A 21,150-nucleotide genomic window follows, 5' to 3' on the forward strand; every position below is an offset into this window, starting at 1 on the left:
TGTGGCAAGGATGCATCATGCAGCAGCTCCAGTTAACGCAACTCATTAGCTGCTAATCAAATCATTGTGTAGCAATGGGTGGATCCCAGGCAGCAAGCTTCCATTGGAGCTGAACTTTGAAGTAGTCATTGGATGCAGCTGCAGGGTTCCACAGGAAGGAAGAATGATCCAGTGTAAGTTAATAACAGGCTTTATAAACCATTGTTATTTTCTCCTGTGGGTTTGCAGAAGGGGGGAGAATCACCGTCTACCCATGCCATTTCATCTCGAACTTGCCCCATCCATACCCTGAGCACTGGAGTCTTGTGAAAGGGTTTCTATGGAGATGAGGGGAAAGGGGAGCATTCCACAGAGGTGCATCTCTCCTCTCTTGTGGGTGGGGGCTCTCCAGGTGTAATATATACCTTCCTGTACCAGGTTCAGTAATCTTGCCCCAGGTATGTGATTTATCCCGACATCACAGGGTCAGTAAAACATTATAACACTTTCTATGTTCCTATAACTGTGCAAATGGGGCCTTTTATAATGTAATACATTTAACTAAGGACCATGTCATGCCCTCAGTTTTTTTCCCTGCGGGGGAATGAAAGGAGAAGAAAACCTGCTCCTTTGGCCAAAGTTTTTCTGGAGGAAGGGGACTGAGCCAACATGACATCATTCTCCCTCCATCCTTCTCCCCTCCTGGCCCTGTAGAAACCCCTCCACATACCTTCTCTTCATGGTGGCTGCTTAGTTTCAGGACATGAGGATGAAGTCAGAGAACAAGCGCATTCTGTAGCATCATCCCCTGAAGATCTGAGAGGCTTTCCTCATATAAGATAATGATAGCTTGTCATCACTGTCTTAAACGGCTGCTGCTCTGCATCATCAAATCCACCCAGCTTGGGTTAGGAGCAGCCAGTATTGAGCTGTCCCGCGTGACATTTTTTGCTTCATCAATTTGTAGCCCTAATGTAAACACATATCTAGAGGTGTGTGAAATAGCAGGGCCGCCCAGAGGGGAGGGTGTGGGCAAGTGGGGCAATTTGCCTGGGCCCCGCAGGGGCCCCCATGAGAGTTTTTCAGGGCCCTTGGAGCGGGGTCCTTCACTCACTCCAGGGGCCCCGGAAAACTCTTGCAGAGCCCGGGCTCCCGGAGCTTCTTCCAACCTTGGGTCTTCGGCGGCAATTTGGCAGCAGGGGGGTCCTTCTGCCCCGGTACCCACTGCCAAAATGCCAGGTCTTCGGCAGCAATTCGACCTCAGGCCCCTTGAATCCTCTGGGTGGCCCTGTGAAATAGTCATAACGAGAAAGTGCTCAGAATGTCAGTTTTTCACATACTGTTATATACACTGAAAATGGGTGTGTTTTGCTGAAAAATAACCTGTGTTTTGTGAATTTTCACATGAAAACAGGCCCCTTTGTGAAGTAAAAACGAGCCCATTATCAAATTAAAATGGGCCTTTGCCAAACGCAAGGTGGCTTCAAAATGTGAAGTTCAGAAGAGGAATATTTTCTCATTTTGTATAGCTACTTTGTTGAATTTCATGGAAAAACATAATTTGAAAAGAAAATTGCCGATAATCAGAGACAAGATATTTTGTGTAAAATGTGGGAAAATGTTCACCTGTTTTTCACAGATCCCACTTCTTGATGATTTGAAGTACTCATTAGAAATTATGATAGATGACAAACTGATCAATTAACAAATTTTCAGAATGTATTTTTGCTTGGATTGTGTACCCAAATATATTTTCCTCTGATAATATTAGCAGCATAACATTTTTTTCTTAGGTAGTAGGGATCAGTGCTTGATCTTTATAACATTGGTGTAAAATGGCTGAAGTCAATGGATGTATTCTGGATTTACATCAGTGTAAGTGAGATAAAGTTCTGGCCCTAAGTAGTAATATTCTTTTTTATGAGCAGAAGTACTCCTAGACAATTGAAAAGCAACAGGAACAAGGCAGTAAATTTAGATTTTGAGGCACTGGGGAAGGGAAAGATTTAACTGTGTAGAGTTTCCTGGTTATAGATTTTTATTTTTGATTTTCACTCTTGTTTCCAGAACAACATTTGTATGTATAGGGCCATTTCCTCAATACTTTCTTAAGTAAGAAAGAAAATGTTGACTTGCCCTAGAAATTACATTGCACATAGGAATGCAGTGAGGAGGAATCTTTTATCAAATATGGATAATGGTTTCTTAGACCATCTACACTTTTCTCTCTCGAAGCTATATCCACTTTCTGCGGAGTGTAGCCAAGTGAAAGAGAAGTGGAATGTAGTGTGACATGTAAATTGCAGGAATGTCCTCTCATTCCCATTCAGTAATATGCATAGTAACTGGGAATCTACATGAACATTTTTTCTGCTGGCTCCCTTTCAACTTATGAGCAATGCATCCATATTATTGAGCTCAGAAGAGTGCTCACCATGCAGCATAGTGGCCTTTTGCACTGAATGCGTAGCCATAATAACATGCCTTTAGGGCAGTGGTTCTCAAAGCCAGTCCGTCGCTTGTTCAGGGAAAGACTCTGGCGGGCCGGGCTGGTTTGTTTACCTGCCGCGTCCGCTGGTTTGGCCGATCGCGGCTCCCACTGACCACGGTTCACCGCTCCAGGCCAATGGGGGCTGCGGGAAGCAGCGCAGGCCGAGGGATGTGCTGGCTGCCCTTCCTGCAGCCCCCATTGGCCTGGAGCGGGGCTTTCCCTGAACAAGCGGCAGACCGGCTTTGAGAACCACTGCTTTAGGGCAAATCAGCTCTCTGTGAAGGTGTTAAGATCTCATCAACACTGATGGAGACTATACTCTATTTCAGTGATGTTCCTTATTAGGAATAGAAACAATGCAGAAACAAACAAAATTCCCTTGGAAGTATAAATTGCTTCAGTCATTCAAATGTACTTATTTCCCTCAGTTTCTGTTCCAGAGGGACTCATAACAATATTGATCATACTCCTTGTCAGTTATAATGTTCTCTATCTCTGCAGTAGGATATGGTTCATGGTTTGAACATGTGCAAGAATTCTGGGAACATCACATGGACTCCAATGTACTTTTCCTCAAGTATGAAGATATGCACAAGGTAAACCAGATATAAAGAATTTTCTATTGCCTGATATTGATCGTGACTCAGATTCATCAAATTAGGAGTCTAAAGTCAGATTCCTGAGTCCATACTTGAACTCCCAAATGTGTGGCCTAATTTTTCAAAGCACTGATCACCAGCAGCATCCACTGACTTACATGTAAGCTGTGAAGTTGCTCAGCACTTTTTGAAAATCAGGTAATTTATTTAAGAGCCTTAATAAGGATTTACGGCCAGATCCACAAAGCTACTTAGGTGCTTAAATACCAGATGTAGATACCTAAGTCACGGGTTTAGGCACCAAAGTCTCAGTTTTGGCTCCATTTCGATTCACAAAACTCACACCAGGCCCTGCAGGCACTTAAGGTTTCCTAGGCATCTATGTTTTTGCCCCTGGCATTTGCTGGTTTTCCAGCATTTTAGTTTGGGGGATTCAACTTTCACACTCAGGAAGGGCACAAGCAGCACAGGATGCTATTTTGCGGTTGCAACCTTAACTCCACTTCAGCACATTTTTTGCATTTGTATATTTAATCCTGAAGTCTATTAACTTTTATTTGTTTTTAAATATTTTCTTACAGGACCTGGCAACAATGGTTGAGCAGCTGGTGAGATTCTTGGGAGTTTCTTATGACAAAGCACAGCTGGAATCCATGGTGGAACATTGCCATCAACTCATTGATCAGTGCTGTAATGCAGAAGCTCTTCCAGTTGGCAGGGGTATGTTATATACACAGTAACTTCTTCAGGTGGATGTCACGAAAGGATAAGTGATGGATTGATAAAGTACAGGATGTGTTGGCAAATCATTGTCTTAAATTCAATCTACAGTAAAATGTTATTGAAACAACATAGGGAAAATTATCATTAGTCTGATAGGAACTTTGACCATTTAGTATTGGGACAAAGGAGTGAACGTGATTTAAAAGAAAATAAAAGCATCCAGGATGAACATTGCATATTTACAAATATTTTAAAGGTATTGAGCCAACTTCAGCATTGGTGAAAGTGGGTGCAACACCACTGACTTTAAATGTGTTGTCTCTGCTTATATAAGTGATACATTTGGCCCTAAAAGAGGCATTTGATTGAGAGAAAACAAACAACAAAAACAACCTGGTTGTAAGAAGGAGGTGAACATCTATCATCAGCAAAGATAACCACTACATTTTAAGGCCAGAAGGGACCATTAGGTTAGATCATCTAGTCTGACCTCTGGTATAACACAGGCCATAGAATTTCACCCAGTTACTGCTGCATTGAGCCCAATAACTAGTGTTTGACTAAAGCATCTCTTCCAGAATGGCATGATATCTTGATTTGAAGACAACAAGAGATGGAGAATCTATCATTTTCCTTGGTAGTTTGTTCCAATAGTTAATCACCCTCACTGTTAAAAATGTGTGCCTTATTTCTAATTTGAATTTGTCAGGCTTCAGCTTCCAACCATTGGTTCTTGTTATATCTTTATCTGCTAGATCAGTGGTCACCAACCGGTCGATCGCGATAGACTGGTCGATCCTAGAGGATTGCCCAGTCGATCGCAATCTCCGGTGGCACAGTGTGTCTGCCGCTAAGGCAGACTCCCTGCCTACCCCAGCTTCACGCCACTCCCAGAAGCGGCCTGCGCAGTCCCGCGGCCCCCAGGGGGCAGGAGTCTCCCTCCATGTGCTGGTCCTGCCTGCAAGCACCACCCCCTACAGCTCCCATTGGCCGGGAGAGCTGTGGGGGCAGTGCTTGCAGAGAGGGGGAGCACACAGAGCAACATGCCCCCCAGGGGCTGCAGGGGCCCATTGGCCCCTTCTGGGAGCGGTGTGGGGCCAGGGTAGGCAGGGAGCACCCCAGCCCCCAGCCCTGAGCCCCCTCCCGAAGCCAGCACCCCATAGCCCCTCCTGCACCACAAACCCTCCTGCACCCCAAGCCCAAGCCCTGACCCCTCTCCCAGAGCCAGCACACTGTACCCCCTCCTGCATGCCAACACTCTGTCCAAGCCTGGAGACCCCTCCTGCACCCAAACTCCCTCCTAGAGCTTGCACCCCTCACCCGCTCCTGCACCCCTACCCCCTGCCTCAGGCTCAGTCCAGAGCCCCCTCCCACACTGCAAACCCCTCAGCCCCAGCCCAGAGCCTGCACCCCCCCCCCGAACGCCAACCCCCTGCCCCATCCCGGTGAAAGTGAGTGAGGGTGGGAGAGAGTGAGTGACAGAGAGAGGGGGTGATGGGGTGAGCAGGGTGGGGCTTTGGGGAAGGGGCGGGGTAGATCCTGGGTTGCCCTTAGATTCAAAAAGTGATCTTGAGCATAAAAAGATTGGAAACCACTGTGCTAGATTAAACAGCTCTTTAGTATCTGGTATTTTCTCCCTGTGTTACCTTTCAGTCTTCTTTTTGAGAAGCTAAAGAGACTGAGTTCTTTAAATCTCTGTAGGTATTTTCTCCAGCCCTCAAATCACTTTTGTAGCTTTTTCTTCACCCTTCACAATCTTTCAACATCCTTTTAAAAACATGGACACCAGACTGTACACAGTATCCCAATATTGGTCTCACCTTCTTACTCCTACTCACCACTCCCCTGTTTATACATCCAAGGAGAGCATTAGCCCTTTTTGACACAACATCACACTGGGAACTCACACTGTTTATCCATTATGACCCCTAAATACTTTTCAGAATCGCTGCTACCCAGGATACCGATCTCCATTCTGTAGGTACGGCCTGCATTTCTTGTTCCTGGATGTGTGATCTTGCATTTTGTTTGAATGTGCCCAGGTTACCAAGTGATACAGATTACTCTGTACGATTACCTGTCCTCATAATTATTTACCACTCTGCCAATCTTTGTATCAGCCACAATGTTTATAAGCAGTGATTTTATTTTTACTTCCCAATCATTGATAAAAATACTGAACAGCACTGGGCTTAGTATGATCCCTGCAGAACCTCACTAGAAGCATCCCTATTCAATAATGGTTTGCCATTGACAGTTACTTTTTGAGATCTGTCAGTTAGCCTGTTCTTAGTCCATTTATTGTATGCTCTACTGATAGTGTATAGTGCTAATTTTTTTTATCAGAATGTTGTATCATACTAAGTCAAATGCTTTGCAAAAGTGTAAGTATATTACATCTATGTAGTTACCTTTCTCAACCAAACGTAGTCTCATCATAGAATGAAAACAGGCTTGTTTGACAGGATCTGTTTTCCATAAAATCCCTGCTGACTGGCATTAATTCCCCTCCTTTAGTGCTGTATTGATTGAATTCTGTATCAGCTTTTGCCATGACTTTGCTCAGGACTGACATCAGGCTAACTACAATCACCTGGATCATTCCACTGGCCTTTTTTGAATATTGGCATGACATTAGCACGTGATCAGTCTTCATAAGGCAGCTCCTTATTTTCATCTGAAAAATCTGTTACTCTGCAAGCCTGGCATGGAAAGACATCCTGTATACGGTAGAGAGGCAGTGCACTTATTTGAGTAGCAGACTGGGAGTCGGAGTTCCTGAGATCCATTCCCTGCTTTGTATTTGACTTGCTCAGTGACCTGGTGCCTTTGTGTGCCTCCATCCACCTATCTGAAAACAGGTATAATAATAATTCTCACCTACCTCATAGACTGTGTGTTCGCAGGTGAAAAAGGGGGATTCTTAGCTCAAGTTAACTAATGAGGTAAAATCCTAGTGAAAACAAAGCAGTTTGTAGTTTTCGCATGAGTCAGCAGGTCGAGTTAAAGGACTCCTCCCCCTGCCCCCCCCCTCAGTTTCTGTCTTTGTCAGCGATATAGCTCACTGCAAAAAATACACAGGGCTAGATCCACAAAAGAGACTTGGGCTCAGTATTGCAGTGCCTCACTTTAATCGCTCTGCCACCTAATGTAATCCTCAGCCCTGACATAGGCACCCAGGCTCCCTATACAGTGCATGGGGGCTGTTAGGTGCCTAAGAATGGGAGTCACAAAAGCCAGCACACTGTGAGGAGCCACCTAAGCTAGCCAATAGGAAATGGAAAAGAGAAATCGGAGTTTTAAAAAATCGGTGTTTTCTGCCCCATATATTATATGCGGGTTTTCCCCCCACATAGGAGAAAATATGCTCTTAGCAACTCACATGTTCCAGGGTGGGGGGAGAGAGAGACAAAGGCAGCGGTACCTTCCTTTTAATCCCCATCTATGGCTCAGCTGCTCAGCAGGGGCAAGGGATGAGGCCATGGCATTGGCGCTGCTGCTTCCTCACTCCCTGATTGGCTCTTATGGAGAGTGATTTCGCTGGCCTTTTGAATGGCAGTCGTGAGGAAAGAGAGACTAGCTGTGGTGAGAACACCACAACCTGCCACTCCTCAATTGGAGGTCACGGTAGCTTCTCTGTAAACCAGCCTGTCTTTTGTGTTCCTACCCTGTTGCTGTTGTTGTTATCTATTGTTTTACATTACAGTCTAGAAGCCCCAGTCAGGGATCAGGACCCGTTTGTGCTAGGCACTGTACATAAGCTCTTATTTTGTGGTAGAGGAGGGAGCTACAGTAGTCAACTAAGAACCTGGTCATTTATTTGCTGTCTGCTTTTTATTGACATTCCTTATTTTGAATTAACTTTGATTGCTGTTTTTGGCTTTTGCAATGTTTTATTCCTTCAAAATACAACTTCATTAATGGCAGTTTTGTCCTCTGTTCATTTATGTGATCTAGCACGGTAGCAATAACACCACATGCTCCTGGGGGAATTCTGCACCAAAAAATAAAAAATCTGTGCACAATATTCTGAAATTCTGCAAATTTTATTTGTCAAAATAACACTACATAATCATGCCAGTTTCTATTATTTTGGTAATTTATTTCAAAATACCTGCCAGCAAGTATGTCTGTAACAAAAATTCCTCCAGAAATAGAGTTGAAGAAACCCCTATGATAACCCAGTACCTGTTTCTCTGTGCCCCCTCCCCCAGCCCAGCCCAACCCCTCCCCCCTAGAGCCCAGCCAATATACCTGACCCCCTAACCCCCAGAGCCCAGCCACAGGGTTCTGCAGCCTAGCTTACCACACCCCCTCCCCGCCAGAGCCCAGATACCTGCACCTCTTCCCCCCCAAGCCCAGCCATGGGGCCCCCTCTTGCCCAGAGGCCTGCACCCCCTCCAGCCCAGAGCCCAGCCACGGCCCCCCCCCCCCCAGCCCAGACACCCACCCTCCAACCCATCAGAGCCCAGGGATCTAGAGGGAGAAACAGCCTGATTCTTGGTCCCAGGCTTGTGTGGCGTTTCCTGCGGGCCACTGTCTCCTTCCCTCAAGGCATGCTGGGAACTGCAGCTGCCATGAACCTTCTAGGACCCGCCTACCCCCCCCCCCCCCAAAATTGTGCAGTGTCTCAGAATTCCCCCAGGAGTAACCACAGTTTACTGTAATTTGTTCCAAATATTTTTAATTTATCAACTACGTTTACCTTATTATTTTGCTTTATTTTGGTTCTTTAATTTTTTTTCTTTTAGCACATTGATCTTTACTCTGAAGAAAACCCTGAGCTGCTGTGAAAGCAGAGCATTTTGATTAGCTATATTACTTATATTTGCTTCATATCACATCATAAATTACACAGTTGCATGATTCAAATGATAAACCAGGTGGGTAACTTTTTGACAAGCTATCAGTCTATAGATGCTAGTAAAATACACTATAGTACGTTCCATTTATAAAACTTGTAATTTGTACCTAAGGTATCATTAGAGAGATTCAGGAATAACGAGGTTCTTCAATTTTATTTTTGAGACAAAGGAAGAATCCTTTTTTATTACCTAAAGGATAATGTATGATTTTATGTTGCACAGTGTACTGTATTTGTCCCATAAGTGTTGCTAGAACACAATTGAAATCAATACCTGACTTTTATGACTGCAAGAACGTTTTTATTAATAGTACTCACTGCCCTGTTTGACACAGGAAAGCCAGTACCAGCATTTATTTGTCAAAAACTGTCAGATTAAGCATTTTCAGTCAATTTCAAAGCCTTGATCTTTGAGGATTAAAAAAACCCCTTCTAGTAGTGAATTATATCTTCAGGGGTATTAGGAAAATTATTATTTTGCAAAATGACACTTGTCATGTGTAATAACTAACTTCAAGTCACTGTGCAGTTGGTGGGACACTCATTGCAAACTTTTTGACAGTACTCACAGATAATTATGTTCTTGGACCCAATTATGTAGCTATCATATTTGAGCAACTTTCATTACATTAACCAGGAGGTTCTCATATGCATCATCAGGTCTCCTGTGTGTAATTTGTGGTCTTGTTAATATGATTGAGTTCTGTGGTAGCATGGTCCTGACTCTCCTCCATGTTACAGCAGTGTAACGCCCTTGATTTGAATAGAGCTAATCTTCACTTAAACTTCTGTAAGTGAGAGGAGAATTAATCTAAGGCCCAACGCAGTGGATTCATTATATAGTGTGAGCCCAGTTCAACACTATGTTACACTGTGCATCTGACGAAGTGGATATTCACCCACAAAAGCTTATGCTCCAATACTTCTGTTCGTGTATAAGGTGCCACGGGACTCTTTGTCGCTTTTTACAGATCCAAACTAACACGGCCACCCCTCTGATACTGTGTTACTCCAGTTGATTTTGCCTGAGTTAAAGTGGCATAAAACCAGAATGACACAGTGGTGAATGAGGCCCAGAGTGTTTTACTGTCAACTTTGATGTCGTTTTCACGTCATTTTATTAGTTGGTTTCAGTAGAAAAGTAAAAGTATTTTATACAAGGAGCCAAATTTTCAAACATGGATGGCTAAATTGTACCCACAGAAAATGTGCATACATCCATTATGCATGCACGATTCACATTTATATGCAAACTGGGTACCTGAATGCACATTTTTGTAGGCATAATTTTGGTATTCACTCATCTTTGAGAAATTGCCTCATTATATTTGTACAATCATAAACACCTTTTATACATCTACTGAACATAAAATAAAGGCATTTAATGATCTTTAATGTTATTTTATTCTCTTCTGGGTGTATCCTTCCACCAATGCGTGATGAAGTTTCAGCAACTATGTAAATACATCCCTGCTTCAAAAGGGGATAATTAAACCACCATTGTCTGCAGTGAGATCTGAAATCCACAATTAAGTTACAGTAGAACCTCTATTTTATGAACACCAATCTTATGAACTACCAGTTATAAGAACCATTTTTCCTGACATGGAAAAAAAATCACATAATAAAAGTGGCGTTGATGAAAAACAGTGAACATCCTTTCACATTTCACTGTCTTCAGTGCATTGGAAATCCCTTTGTAGTGGTTTAAACTTTAAAGAACAAAAAGAAAGCAAGGCCGTGAACATTACTGCAATGTGTGCGCCGGACCTACTGGGATTTTGAGATGTTCAGTTATGAACTCTTCAATCTCCAAGTAGTTCAGAAAATTGGGGTTCTAATGTAATAATAGTCAAAACAAATGTGGTACCTATTATTGCAGCAAAGAGTCCTGTGGCACCTTATAGACTAAAACGTCTGTTAGTCTATAAGGTGCCACAGGACTCTTTGCTGCTTTTACAGATCCAGACTAACACAACTACCCCTCTGATACTTGGTACCTATTATTGTTATTTAAAGATATAGGGCCAAATCTTTCAAGGGGATGAATGCTTCCGGGATGAAATTCACCCCTGTGCAGATGGCCAACACAAGGAACGTGGCACCTATTTTGAGGGCTTCAAAGGGATTTATTGGGGTGTATGAATGAATCACACCTCCTGCAGAGGCTAAGCACCCCAAGTCTCATTGAAGTAAAAGTGAGTAGAGGTTGATCTGCAGTTGACAGGAGGTGCCTGGTACCCCATGTGATCAGACCCATAATTTTAGAAAAGCCGGTGTTCTGTCACGTCACCAGTCTGACTTGTGCTCTTTCTCTGTATTTCAGGACGAGTTGGTCTATGGAAAGACATCTTCACTGTGTCAATGAATGAGAAGTTTGATTTAGTTTATAAGCAGAAGATGGGAAAGTGTGACCTCACATTTGACTTTTATTTATAAAGAAACACGCATGCATACAATATCCAAATATTAGCTAGCAGTGCTTTATGCGTTCATGTATTACCCGCTGGACAAACTACTGTAGCTATTATGTGTAAGATGACTGAAAAACAAACAAAATCTAAGTAAACCATAGGAAACACTATTATTCTTGATCCTAAACAGCTGTTTATCCTTCAGCATTTTAATCTTTTGTCAACATGCAAGAATTTCATAGATAGTACAAGAATACTCAGCTGTTATGGAATGTATTATATAAGTATAAGGTATGTATCATATATGCAACTAGAATGTACACTTTTTCAGCCCCACATTGATTATTTAATGTATTTTATAGAAGCTTTTCACTGGAAACCTAAATGAAATTCAGTAAACCAAATAAAAAATTATTTCAGAAGGAAATCAGTAATAGGCCAAACCAAACTGTATGCGAGAATGATCTCAGGGGTTAGCTGTCACATTTATTTTTATAGTTGGAATGTCAAGGACAAAACAGTCCTATCCCAAATTAAAAGGCTAAAGATGGAGGTTTCCTTTAATTTCCGCACTTCCATTATTTGTAGGATTTCTGAGTGGATACCATTCGCTGGCACACTTTGCAAGCCAAACATAACTGCGGTTGTCACTCCGCGCACACATGCTCTTACGTCTGATAAGAGGTGGCTGTATTCAGAGTGAATGAAATTCATCCCTGTGAAGAGGGCAGGCCGTCACAAGGGCCTGTTCAGCACTTAAGTCTCACTCAAGCCCTCAGCACAGGGTGTAAGTGAATTGTAAGTGGTGCATGGGGCTTGTGCTGGGCCTATGGTTAGGAGTCAATTTCTCCCAGGGTTTCTGTGATACGTGCTGGTCTTCCACACAGGTCTGAGTTTCACCCATTGAGAATGATCCTCTTAGGTAACAAGAGCGTTCTGCTGGATTCTGAGAACCCTCAAGTTCCATTGAAATCATGGGAGTTGAGGGAACTTAGTATTTTTAACACTTTTAGACTCATTCAGACATAATTTGAAGATGGATGTACATATTGGTACAAATACGTAAATGAACTAGCAGGTCTTGAAGAAGAGATTTTAAGGATACTCCAGCACATGGGAGTATTACGCAAGCGATGGTATTTATGCAGAATACAGTTGCAGCAATTGACTGTCAGCCATTAATTTATAAGCAGGATTTGAGTTTATTTTTTCTGTGTCTTTTTATTTCCCCGATTTGCCTGTGGGTAGTTACATATTAACCTGGTGCAGGCTACTGTAACAATGAGATTCTACAGAATTATTTGATCCTTCAGTTAAAAAGCTATATTTTTAGGTTCTCAGCTGCAGGAGGCCCGTTTTGCTAGCCCTACAGTATATCTCACCAAAAGCTGTGAGGAAGGACTAGCAGATTTTAGTATTTTGCTTCTGTTGGAAAATAACCTGTCAATGCAGCAATTGGCAAGTGGTGTGGCATGATGTGGCTTGACAGCACCTTTCTTTGTATATCTGTGAGTGAAACTGCTTTCAGTGAAATTTTATTTCTATTTTTATATTTTTAGTACTGTATGACTATTAAGCACTACACATTATTATACTTCTGTGCTTGCTTGCCTATTTAATAAAGACATGTTCCATGCATGGAAGTTTGGTCATTTGTTTCATTAACATATGCAGGCTGAAAAGTGTCTTCTTTTTTAGTTCATTTTGTCCTTGTCCAGTATCAAAAGGCCAGATGCGCACACAAAATAGCTCCTGGTTGTTATAGTTTTGCCTCCAGGACTGGGAACAAGGTGAGTCACTCATGATACACCTACTCTTGCCTACACCACAACCCTTTCTCCCCTTATTGGTTGAAATTCATCCTTGTGCAGAGAGCTAGTTTCAGGCTTATGCCCCCCTAAGTCTCACCTAAGCTCTGCTTTAAGGACTTGGGGCTAAATCCACAAAGGGACTTAGGCGTTACATGCAGTGCCTAACCACAGGGCACCTTGCCACACAGTGGAATTCACAACCCTGAGTTGAGTGTACAATTCATGTGGTGAGACATGCACCTGAGAATGGGCAGCACAAAAGCCAGCAAGCTGTGCAGGAACTAGCCAATAGCAAATGCTGAGAGGGGTGGGGGCTAAGCCTTCTCAGGGATTGTAGGCATCTAAGTTTGGGCTGGATGGAGGCACCTGTCACCATTTGGGATTCTCAGCCACGAACCCTCTCCTGGAGTTAGGCATCTAAAGCATTTCTTGCAAGAAATGCAGCAGCACATGCCTAATGGCTAAGGTTAAGATTTTGTCATGGAGGTCATGGATTCCGTGACTTTCCAAGACCTCTGTCACATTTTCAGCTTCAACCCCATGCCCTGGGGTGGTGGGGCTGGCGTTGTCAGCCACTGGGGGCTGCGGGGCCCTGGAGCTCCGAGCCACTGGTCCCTGAGCTCTGAGTCACTACAGGCAGCAGGGGTTGGAGCTGTCACTCTCCCCTGGAAGTCAGTTCTCCCCCAGTTATTTTTAGTAAAAGTCACAGACAGGTCACAGACTTCTGTGAATTTTCGTTTATTGCTCATGATCTGTCCATGAATTTTACTAAAAATAACCATAAAATCTTAACCTAATGCCATATAAAACGATGACAGACTGGGGATGCCACTTCCTAACCCCTTATAACTGTTAGCCCTATGGTTTGTGCTCTCAGCTGGGCTACAGGAGACTAGCGTTAAATTCCCCTTTCTGCCTTATGTAAAGAAGTAATTTGAACTTGGGTTTCCCACCTCTCAGGTGAATACCCTGACCACTGGACTGTAGAGTAAGTCTCTCTCTGGCCCAATGCATAGTTAATTATTGATATCCATTAATATCCATGGAACAGCTTCAGCATGAGAGTTTGAGAGAGAGTTTGGCCCTGTGAATTTTTCCCCATAGCGAATGCCTTACTGAGATGACTATAATAAAAAAATCACTGAAAAATAGAATAGAGAGAAGGAAGGAAGGGACAATCACACTAAATAATTAAAATGTTGTTATTTTTCTGTTGAAATAACATTTTACTAGCTTGGAACAGCAATTGGAACTCAGTTTTGATGAGTTTTGTTGTAGTTAATTACTCAACTCAGATGCCATTTAATGTTAGGATTCTGCAGAATACAAGAGGAAGAGCTGGATGCTGTTAATTGCAATGAAAGAAAAAATGGACTGTTAACACACAGAGGCTACTGTGCTTGTGACCCAGGCTGTGTGAGGTGCTGAACACAACGAGAACTGAAGGCACACAGCATTTCATAGAACCAGTCCCCTGATGTGCAGGCATGGATTAGGTATTACTCCTACGGGCCTTGATTCATCCCGGTATAGCTCTCAAAGCGAGAAGGCTCAAATAGAAGAGAAATTATGACCAGCATGGATTCATGGTTAGTGAGTGGGAAGAGTCTGGGTTCCATTCCCAGCTGTCACTGGGCGCCATGACAAAGTGATGGAACTTGGAGCCACCCTGAGGCAGCTTTAAGTTCTGACAGGGATTGAGGCAGCCCCCAGAGAGCCCCGTGCTGCAGGCTCTGCTAAGTGCTGCTCCAGCACACCTGAGGATCCATCTGTCTTCATCTAACCCTGCTCACAGCAGGTTTAATCAAAAGGGTGTTTTAACTGCTAGCAGCCTGCCTAAACTAGAGCTCCCAACAGTGCTAACATCATGGATCTGAGAGAGTATTAGCACTGGTGAGAAATGTTGGCAAAATGTTCCTTGTGTAGGAAAGACTTACACGGCCAGGCAGTGTACTTGGTTAAGTAGTAGAAAGACAGAAGAGGAAGCTAGTGAGAAATCAGTAAACAGTCTGACTCTAATGGTCCTCAGCCCTTTTTGTGGGCTAGTAATATGGCCAAGGTTACGGGAGCTCAATAGTTCAGACTATAATTATAAAGATTTATATGCTCATCTCATTATTATCATCAGCCACTCAGATTCTTCCCTCATCCTCACCAATGTTAAAAATAGTTCCACTTAGTAGCCATCAGTAAAGATTTTAGAGGAAGGCTTTAAATATCAACCCTACCCTCTCTTCTGAAAGGGGAAAGGCTAAAAAGAAACGCATTAGCGTTTAAAACAAAAAATCCAACAGTGACCATTAATGTAAAAGGAAGTGCTCATATATCATGAGACATAAGCTGTTGCTGGGGGACACAGAGCAGAGATGTTATAAATAGTAATAGTGCACTCTTCACTATAGTAGTTTCTCCTACTCAATAATCCACTCAATTGCTTTAATGTAGACTGCCTAGACTGGTGACCTCTAGTGGTCAAATCACAAATGTACACAGATGTAAGGTACTCTTCATTTTAATGCAATGTAGATGCTGCAAAGCAAAAGGCACACAACTAACTTTACATATGGGAAGAAAGGACATCTGGATATGCTGGTGGTATATTAGCAGACAAAGAAGAGGGAGTTTATGAAAATAGGCTCTTTCATTTAAAAATGAGAGAATCTCTATATCACAGCGTGCCTGGCCCCTGTAAATGAAGCAGATCCCGTGTCACGGTACCAGACCAAGGGCTCTCATTCAGCCAGCTTATGAGGGCAGGGCAGCACGTAGGGCTATAAAATATCAGCCAGCATGTGAGAGGGAAAGAGACCTGGTGAATCACCTGCATGAGTGAGAGTTGAAAAGGGAGGGGACAGGTGGGTGGGTGACTGACCATTACCAGAGCCAGGAGATAGTATCTGATTAATGGGTGAAGGGTGAAGGCAGGAGAGCAGCAAGAGGAATTTACTGTCCGGTATTCCTAAACCAGAGTGCCAGGCCTGGAGAGGGGGAGTTGCCTGCTGACTTCTAAGCCAGAGCCCAGGGCTGGAGATGGCTGAAGGCAGAGGAGCAGTGGAGGGGTTTATCTGCTGACATCTCCACACCAGCAAACTAGAACCATGGAAACACTTCAGAGGCCAGCAGGAGAGAGGGATGCTCCTAGCAGAGAGGCTGGATGAGGATGATCTCCTAGCAGAGAGGCTGGGGACGGGATGAGGGGTTGTGGGGAAGAAAGGTGCTGCACTCCAGCTGGAAGGGCTGGGGTAGCTATCCTGGCAGAAGAAGACTGACAAAAAGTCTGCATGTGACAGAAGGTGCCAGTGTGTGATACATGGGGTACTGACGGATGAGATGTCTTGCAGTTTTAATGACTACTTATGTTGAGAGTGACAAATGGACTATGTGTTGAGACTTACATTTTGGACTACTTGTGGAATGTTTCTGTAATAAACCAGTCCCAAGAAGGGGTACTATGGAGAAAAGAGAGTCTGATGTAGAGACCTTGGCTTACCTCAGGGGAAAAACTGAGGCAGGTGCACCTTTTGGGGGAGCAGCGGAGGAAAGTCCCGAGCTCTGGCAGTGTAGGGATATTAAAGAAGGTTTATATTAGACATGGTTTATATGAAAATGATTTATTGTTAGAAATGATTTATTGTTAATTGATACTTTATAACTGAAGGTTTATATTAGAAGTAAATGTGATTCCCAAGATTTAGCCTCTAACCTGCAAGCCACCAGCTGTGTCTGTGTGAAGCCTGCTCAAAGAAATACTTTGTATAAAACTTGTTAAACATTAATTAACTCTAAGTAAGCCAAAACAGTAGCTGTTATAGTATATAGATAGAGACCCCCACCCTCTGTAAGTTTTCATCTCACTTTATTTTTGATTGTTAAAAGACAGGGAGTCTCACATAAATTGGTAACACCCCAAAAGGTAAAGAGACAGTGAAATAGATGTGATTAAGATAGAGAATGTATGTGAATGCATGCCTAGTTTAAATAATGAATGAATGGTTAGGAAGTTACCAGCCTGAAGAATTCAGTGTTGGCTGAAGAAGGTGTCAAGTGGGATCAACCAGATGACCCCTGGAGGGCAAACTGGAATCCACCCCACCACCTCAAAGGAAGAAAAAAACAAACATCTGACAACATGGAGCCAGCCACCTGCTGATTGATTTAGCAACAGTAGAATGAAGCAACTCTCATGGACTGACATAGGAATAAATTCCTATAAAACTGGACTCTAAAGACTAAGGACTTTGAGTCTATGGTTCTGCTGCCAGCCTCCAGGAGCATCAGGCGCATCTGACACAGACTTGGCTCCATCCTCATGACCAAGATACTTGGCCAGTAACTTGGCATGAGCAACGTCTAGGCTGGTAACTATAACATCTATACAGAACCTGAATGAATGATTGTGTGAATGAATATATGTGTGTGTGTATAAAAAATAAGTAGTAATAGAAATAAGTAGTAAAACAATGTTGTTTGCTTTTATCTTTTGCTTTACTATTATATTTACAATAAATGTGGCATCTTTGCCTTATCCCTCTTAATAAGATCCTGCTGGTTTTTATTATATTGGTATAACAGCAGAAGCCAGGTGGGCAGGTGGCAGAGGGAAGGGAGGCGCCAGGTGGAGCAGGTTCTGGGAGTCCATGGGCAGGGGTGGTGGTTGTGTCCCCTAGACACACTGGGGTCAGCGACGCCAGCTGGGGACCGCCTTCAGTGGAGCTCCTGCCTTCCCCTCCCCCATCCCTCAATATCCCCCCTCAGGGAACTTGCGTAGGGCCCTGTAAATGCTAAAGACGGCCCTGTTCAAGGGACCATTCAAGGTGAAGTGGCCCCTTCTGCTCCAGCTTTTGAGTATACCCAGCAATCTGAAGCCTTTGTTCATCTTCTGACCATGTTTTTCAACTGTAAAAAGGATAACTGGGATGTTACATCTCTTTAAGGCCACTGTACGGCTGCAATCCTGCAAACATGCATATGAGTAATTCCACGTATATGAGCAGTCCATTGAACTTCAAGGGATTTCAAGTACATGCAAAGTTACGCGAGTATTTGTGGGATCAGGGCCTTAGGCTGTAACTGCAGCACTGCTGGAAGTTAGCTTCTAAAGCATGAACTATTGGAATGTTGAGTAGATTGCTGGAATTCTGAAAATAAAGAACATTAACACCTTAATTAGGTGTGCGTATGCCTAGATTTATTTTTGCAAGACACAATTGCAGCAATGCAACTGTCAAAAGATGTGGTTCAATTTATATTAAAAAAAAATCCAGGTTTGTGCAAGGTCACAGAAAATGGATTCCTATTATGTTAATGTGGAGGAATTTATGTCCTCCTATTAGTCTGAACGGAAATGAAGTCTGTCTCAATAAATTGAGAAAAAAATACCCCTCTGATGTTTCCTTTCTCTTATGTAGGTTTCCAAATGTGAAAACTAGTCACTTTGTATTAGCCTTAGGATAGATTTAGGATTCAGTCTATCTTACAATTTGGACTCATGGCAAAAAGCTTGCTTGACATAAATTAAAGGGTATTCAGACAGTGGCTTGCAGGATCAGGCTCCAAAACTGTATCCTATTAACAAAATATCACTTTAGTGATGAAACTGTGGGTATTGGGATGTTTGTTTGGCTACACCATTAATCTCATGCAGTGTTAGGTTTTAATAGAAACTGTTCTTTGCTTCTGCAGTAGTGCTGGTGATACACATTTTTTATCTTTTTGTATATACAAAAGGACCGGGTTGGTGTCAGGCTGACTTAAAACTGAATTTGTTTTTTAGGGCTCCATTGTGCAAAGCTTACTCTTGAGAGTAGTCTTTACTCACACAAGTGGTCCCCCTGAAGCCAAAGGGACCATTCCCATCTGGGTAGCAGGACTGTATGTACCTATACATGGAAAGTACCATACTATTGTACTGTACTTACTTGCTCTTGTTAAGTTCTTGGGGGAGGGCGGGGGGATTTCTATTTAAAACAAACACTGCTGCCTTCATTCTTGCTTAGTAAAAAGGAATTTTAATTATCAGCTCCTACTACATACTCAACACATGTAGTCCATAGTCTGTGACTCACCATTGTTTGCAATACATCAGAATGCCTAAATTAGAATTAATTTGTCAGAATTAAGTGGAATTCCAGATTATATGTGTGATCCAAGGTTCACTGAAGTTAACAGTGACTTCAGTGAGCTTTAAATCAAGTCCTTACCAGAAGATATTATGGTGAGCCCTATCCCTGTTCCCGAAGGCGCCCATGTGTACTACAAAGAGTGATGCAGAGACTGAGCCTGCAATCTGGTTAATAATAGTGCCATTAGGAAGAGCAACTCAGCCTTGAGACGTCTGGCAGGATATCTTAGCATACATAGTGGGTGTGTAAAAAAGCCAGGGAGTGGACATATCCTGAGTTTTGCTGTGACTCCTATATGTTGTTCTGCAGGAGCTACATAAGTAAGAGTAGCTGGGGACTACTCTAATTTATATCAGCCCTTCCCAGGGCTTGTGTGTAGGGCAGTGCAGGGCTGCTTTCAGTCAGGGGCGGCTCCAGGCCCCAGCATGCCAAGCGCGTGCTTGGGACGGCAAGCCACGGGGGGTGCTCTGCTGGTGCCATGAGGGCGGCAGGCAGGCTGCCTTCAGCGGCATGCTTGGGGAGGGTCTGTTGGTCCCGCGGCTTTGGTGGACCTCCCACAGGCGTGCCTACGGAGGGTCCGGCCTGTGGGAGGTCCTCTGAAGCCACGGGACCAGCGGACCCTCCGCAGGCAAACTGCCGGAGGCAGCCTTCCTGCCGTGCTTGGGGCGGCAAAATCCCTAGAGCCACCCCTGCTTTCAGTGGCCCTAAACTGTGCCAGTGCTGGGGAAATTCTCCTCTAACCAGCTGCTGTGCATTAACAGCCTTTATATGCCATCAGAGCAGTGCACAAGGGGTAAGGTGGGGGACAGAACCTGTTTGTAAAAATCCTTTTTTTCTGTTTGTTAACTTGGATTCAAAAGATGTTTATATGTCCCATCTATTAGAAACAGAGGCTTGTGCACTTAAAGTGCTATCTACCCTGTCCAGGCTGTTATACTGCCCCATTACCATTGCACTTGAACCCCCCCAAACTAGCTAGAGGGTTGTTGTTGTGACAACAGTTAGTGGTAGTGGCAAAATACACAGCTCTCAGTAGTGAGCATTCATTATGGGTATGTTTATAAAGCCCACCCATAAGAGCCCAGAACACAGGAACGGGGGTGGGCGGAGGCACTGGAACAATTTGTATAATGGGGGATGCTGAACGCCATTGAACCAAACTGTAAACCCTGTATCTAATGGAAACTACTTCAAACGAGCGGGTGCTGCAGCACCCCCACTTCCAGCAGCTATGCACAGCAGGGCTGATTGAAATCAGGCTCAATGCCGGATACGGCCCACACGTGCCACACCTCTCTAGCGTCCCTCGGTCAGACTGGATTCATTTTGAAGCGTGTCCCCACCGCCCCCTCACTTGCACTGGGGTTTTTTTTTCCCTTGCATTTCTGCGACGCCCCCTGCATCGGGTTAGACGGCAGCAGACGGGTCGGCCCGGCCCCCTGGCACTGCCAGAGGCACCTAGAGCCGGAGCCCCGGGATCCCCTCGCCGCCAGCGCTCCCCCCAGGGACACACGGGGAGGGGGCGGGGGGTGTCTTTCCAGCCATGCGCACTCGAGGGCCGGGGAGCCCCACCCCACGCGCCGCGACACCGCCCCAAGTGCGCAACCCCCGCCCCCGGCTGCCTCGTGTGCACTGAACCTGCGGAGTCCCCGTCGCCGTCTTCCAAGCGGGCAGCCAATAGGCGCCTGGCTTACGGTTGCCATGTAGCCCCGGCCTCCCGGCCAATCAGAAGCGAAACTCGTTGCTACAGCAACAGCGTCTTAGAAACAGGTGAGAGCAGCAGAGAAGTTTGGGGGGAGCGGAAAGTTCCCCCCCCCCCCAGCCCACCGCGGGGCGAGCGGCGCAGGCCGAGCAGGTAACTCACGCCCGGGGGAGCGGCGCCCCTGCAAGGGGCGGGGGGGAGACCCCAAGAGCTGCTGGAGCCGGGAGGTGGGTGGGTGGGTGATGACGGGGCGGGGGGAGGTTCCGGAGCCCCAGCCCTGGGCTGTTGCCGGGACGCTCCAAAAGCGGTTCCAGGGAAGCGGGGCCGGTCTGTGGTGAGACTGGAGCAAGGACACAACGCTGGAGGGGACTCTGGGCTGCCCAGGGCTGTGCCGCCAGTGCAGCGTGCAAACCTGCTCTCGGTCTTCGTTTGCTCCCAGGAGCAG

At 44.5% G+C, this 21,150-nt stretch overlaps 2 protein-coding genes across 12 annotated transcripts in view; both read left to right on the plus strand.

Annotated features, from left to right (window-relative positions):
* SULT4A1 (sulfotransferase family 4A member 1) overlaps nucleotides 1–12,688 on the plus strand; it is a 48,109-nt gene extending 35,421 nt beyond the window's left edge. For 2 of the 5 annotated variants that reach the window (XM_039501274.1, XM_039501353.1), the window contains exons 5-7: nucleotides 2,972–3,066; nucleotides 3,651–3,789; nucleotides 10,983–12,688. In XM_039501274.1, coding sequence (XP_039357208.1) covers nucleotides 2,972–3,066; nucleotides 3,651–3,789; nucleotides 10,983–11,095 — 347 coding nt within the window. In that variant the 3' untranslated portion in view covers nucleotides 11,096–12,688. Of the gene's footprint in view, nucleotides 1–2,971; nucleotides 3,067–3,650; nucleotides 3,790–6,309; nucleotides 6,749–8,543; nucleotides 8,676–10,675; nucleotides 10,803–10,982 lie in introns of those variants that run through there. The other 3 variants (XR_005588457.1, XR_005588470.1, XM_039501444.1) reach the window with 3 other exon arrangements.
* A 7,980-nt stretch (nucleotides 12,689–20,668) lies between these two features.
* The window catches only part of EFCAB6 (EF-hand calcium binding domain 6), a 171,592-nt gene continuing 171,110 nt past the window's right edge, over nucleotides 20,669–21,150 (plus strand). For 5 of the 7 annotated variants that reach the window (XM_039512059.1, XM_039512061.1, XM_039512060.1 and 2 more), the window contains exon 1: nucleotides 20,753–20,858. The gene's annotated coding sequence lies outside the window, so the exon portion shown is untranslated. Of the gene's footprint in view, nucleotides 20,859–21,150 lie in introns of all 7 variants that reach the window. The other 2 variants (XM_039512058.1, XM_039512055.1) reach the window with 2 other exon arrangements.

The sequence above is a fragment of the Mauremys reevesii genome, linkage group 1 (assembly GCF_016161935.1).
Source record: "Mauremys reevesii isolate NIE-2019 linkage group 1, ASM1616193v1, whole genome shotgun sequence".
Classification (NCBI taxonomy): Eukaryota; Metazoa; Chordata; order Testudines; family Geoemydidae; genus Mauremys; species Mauremys reevesii.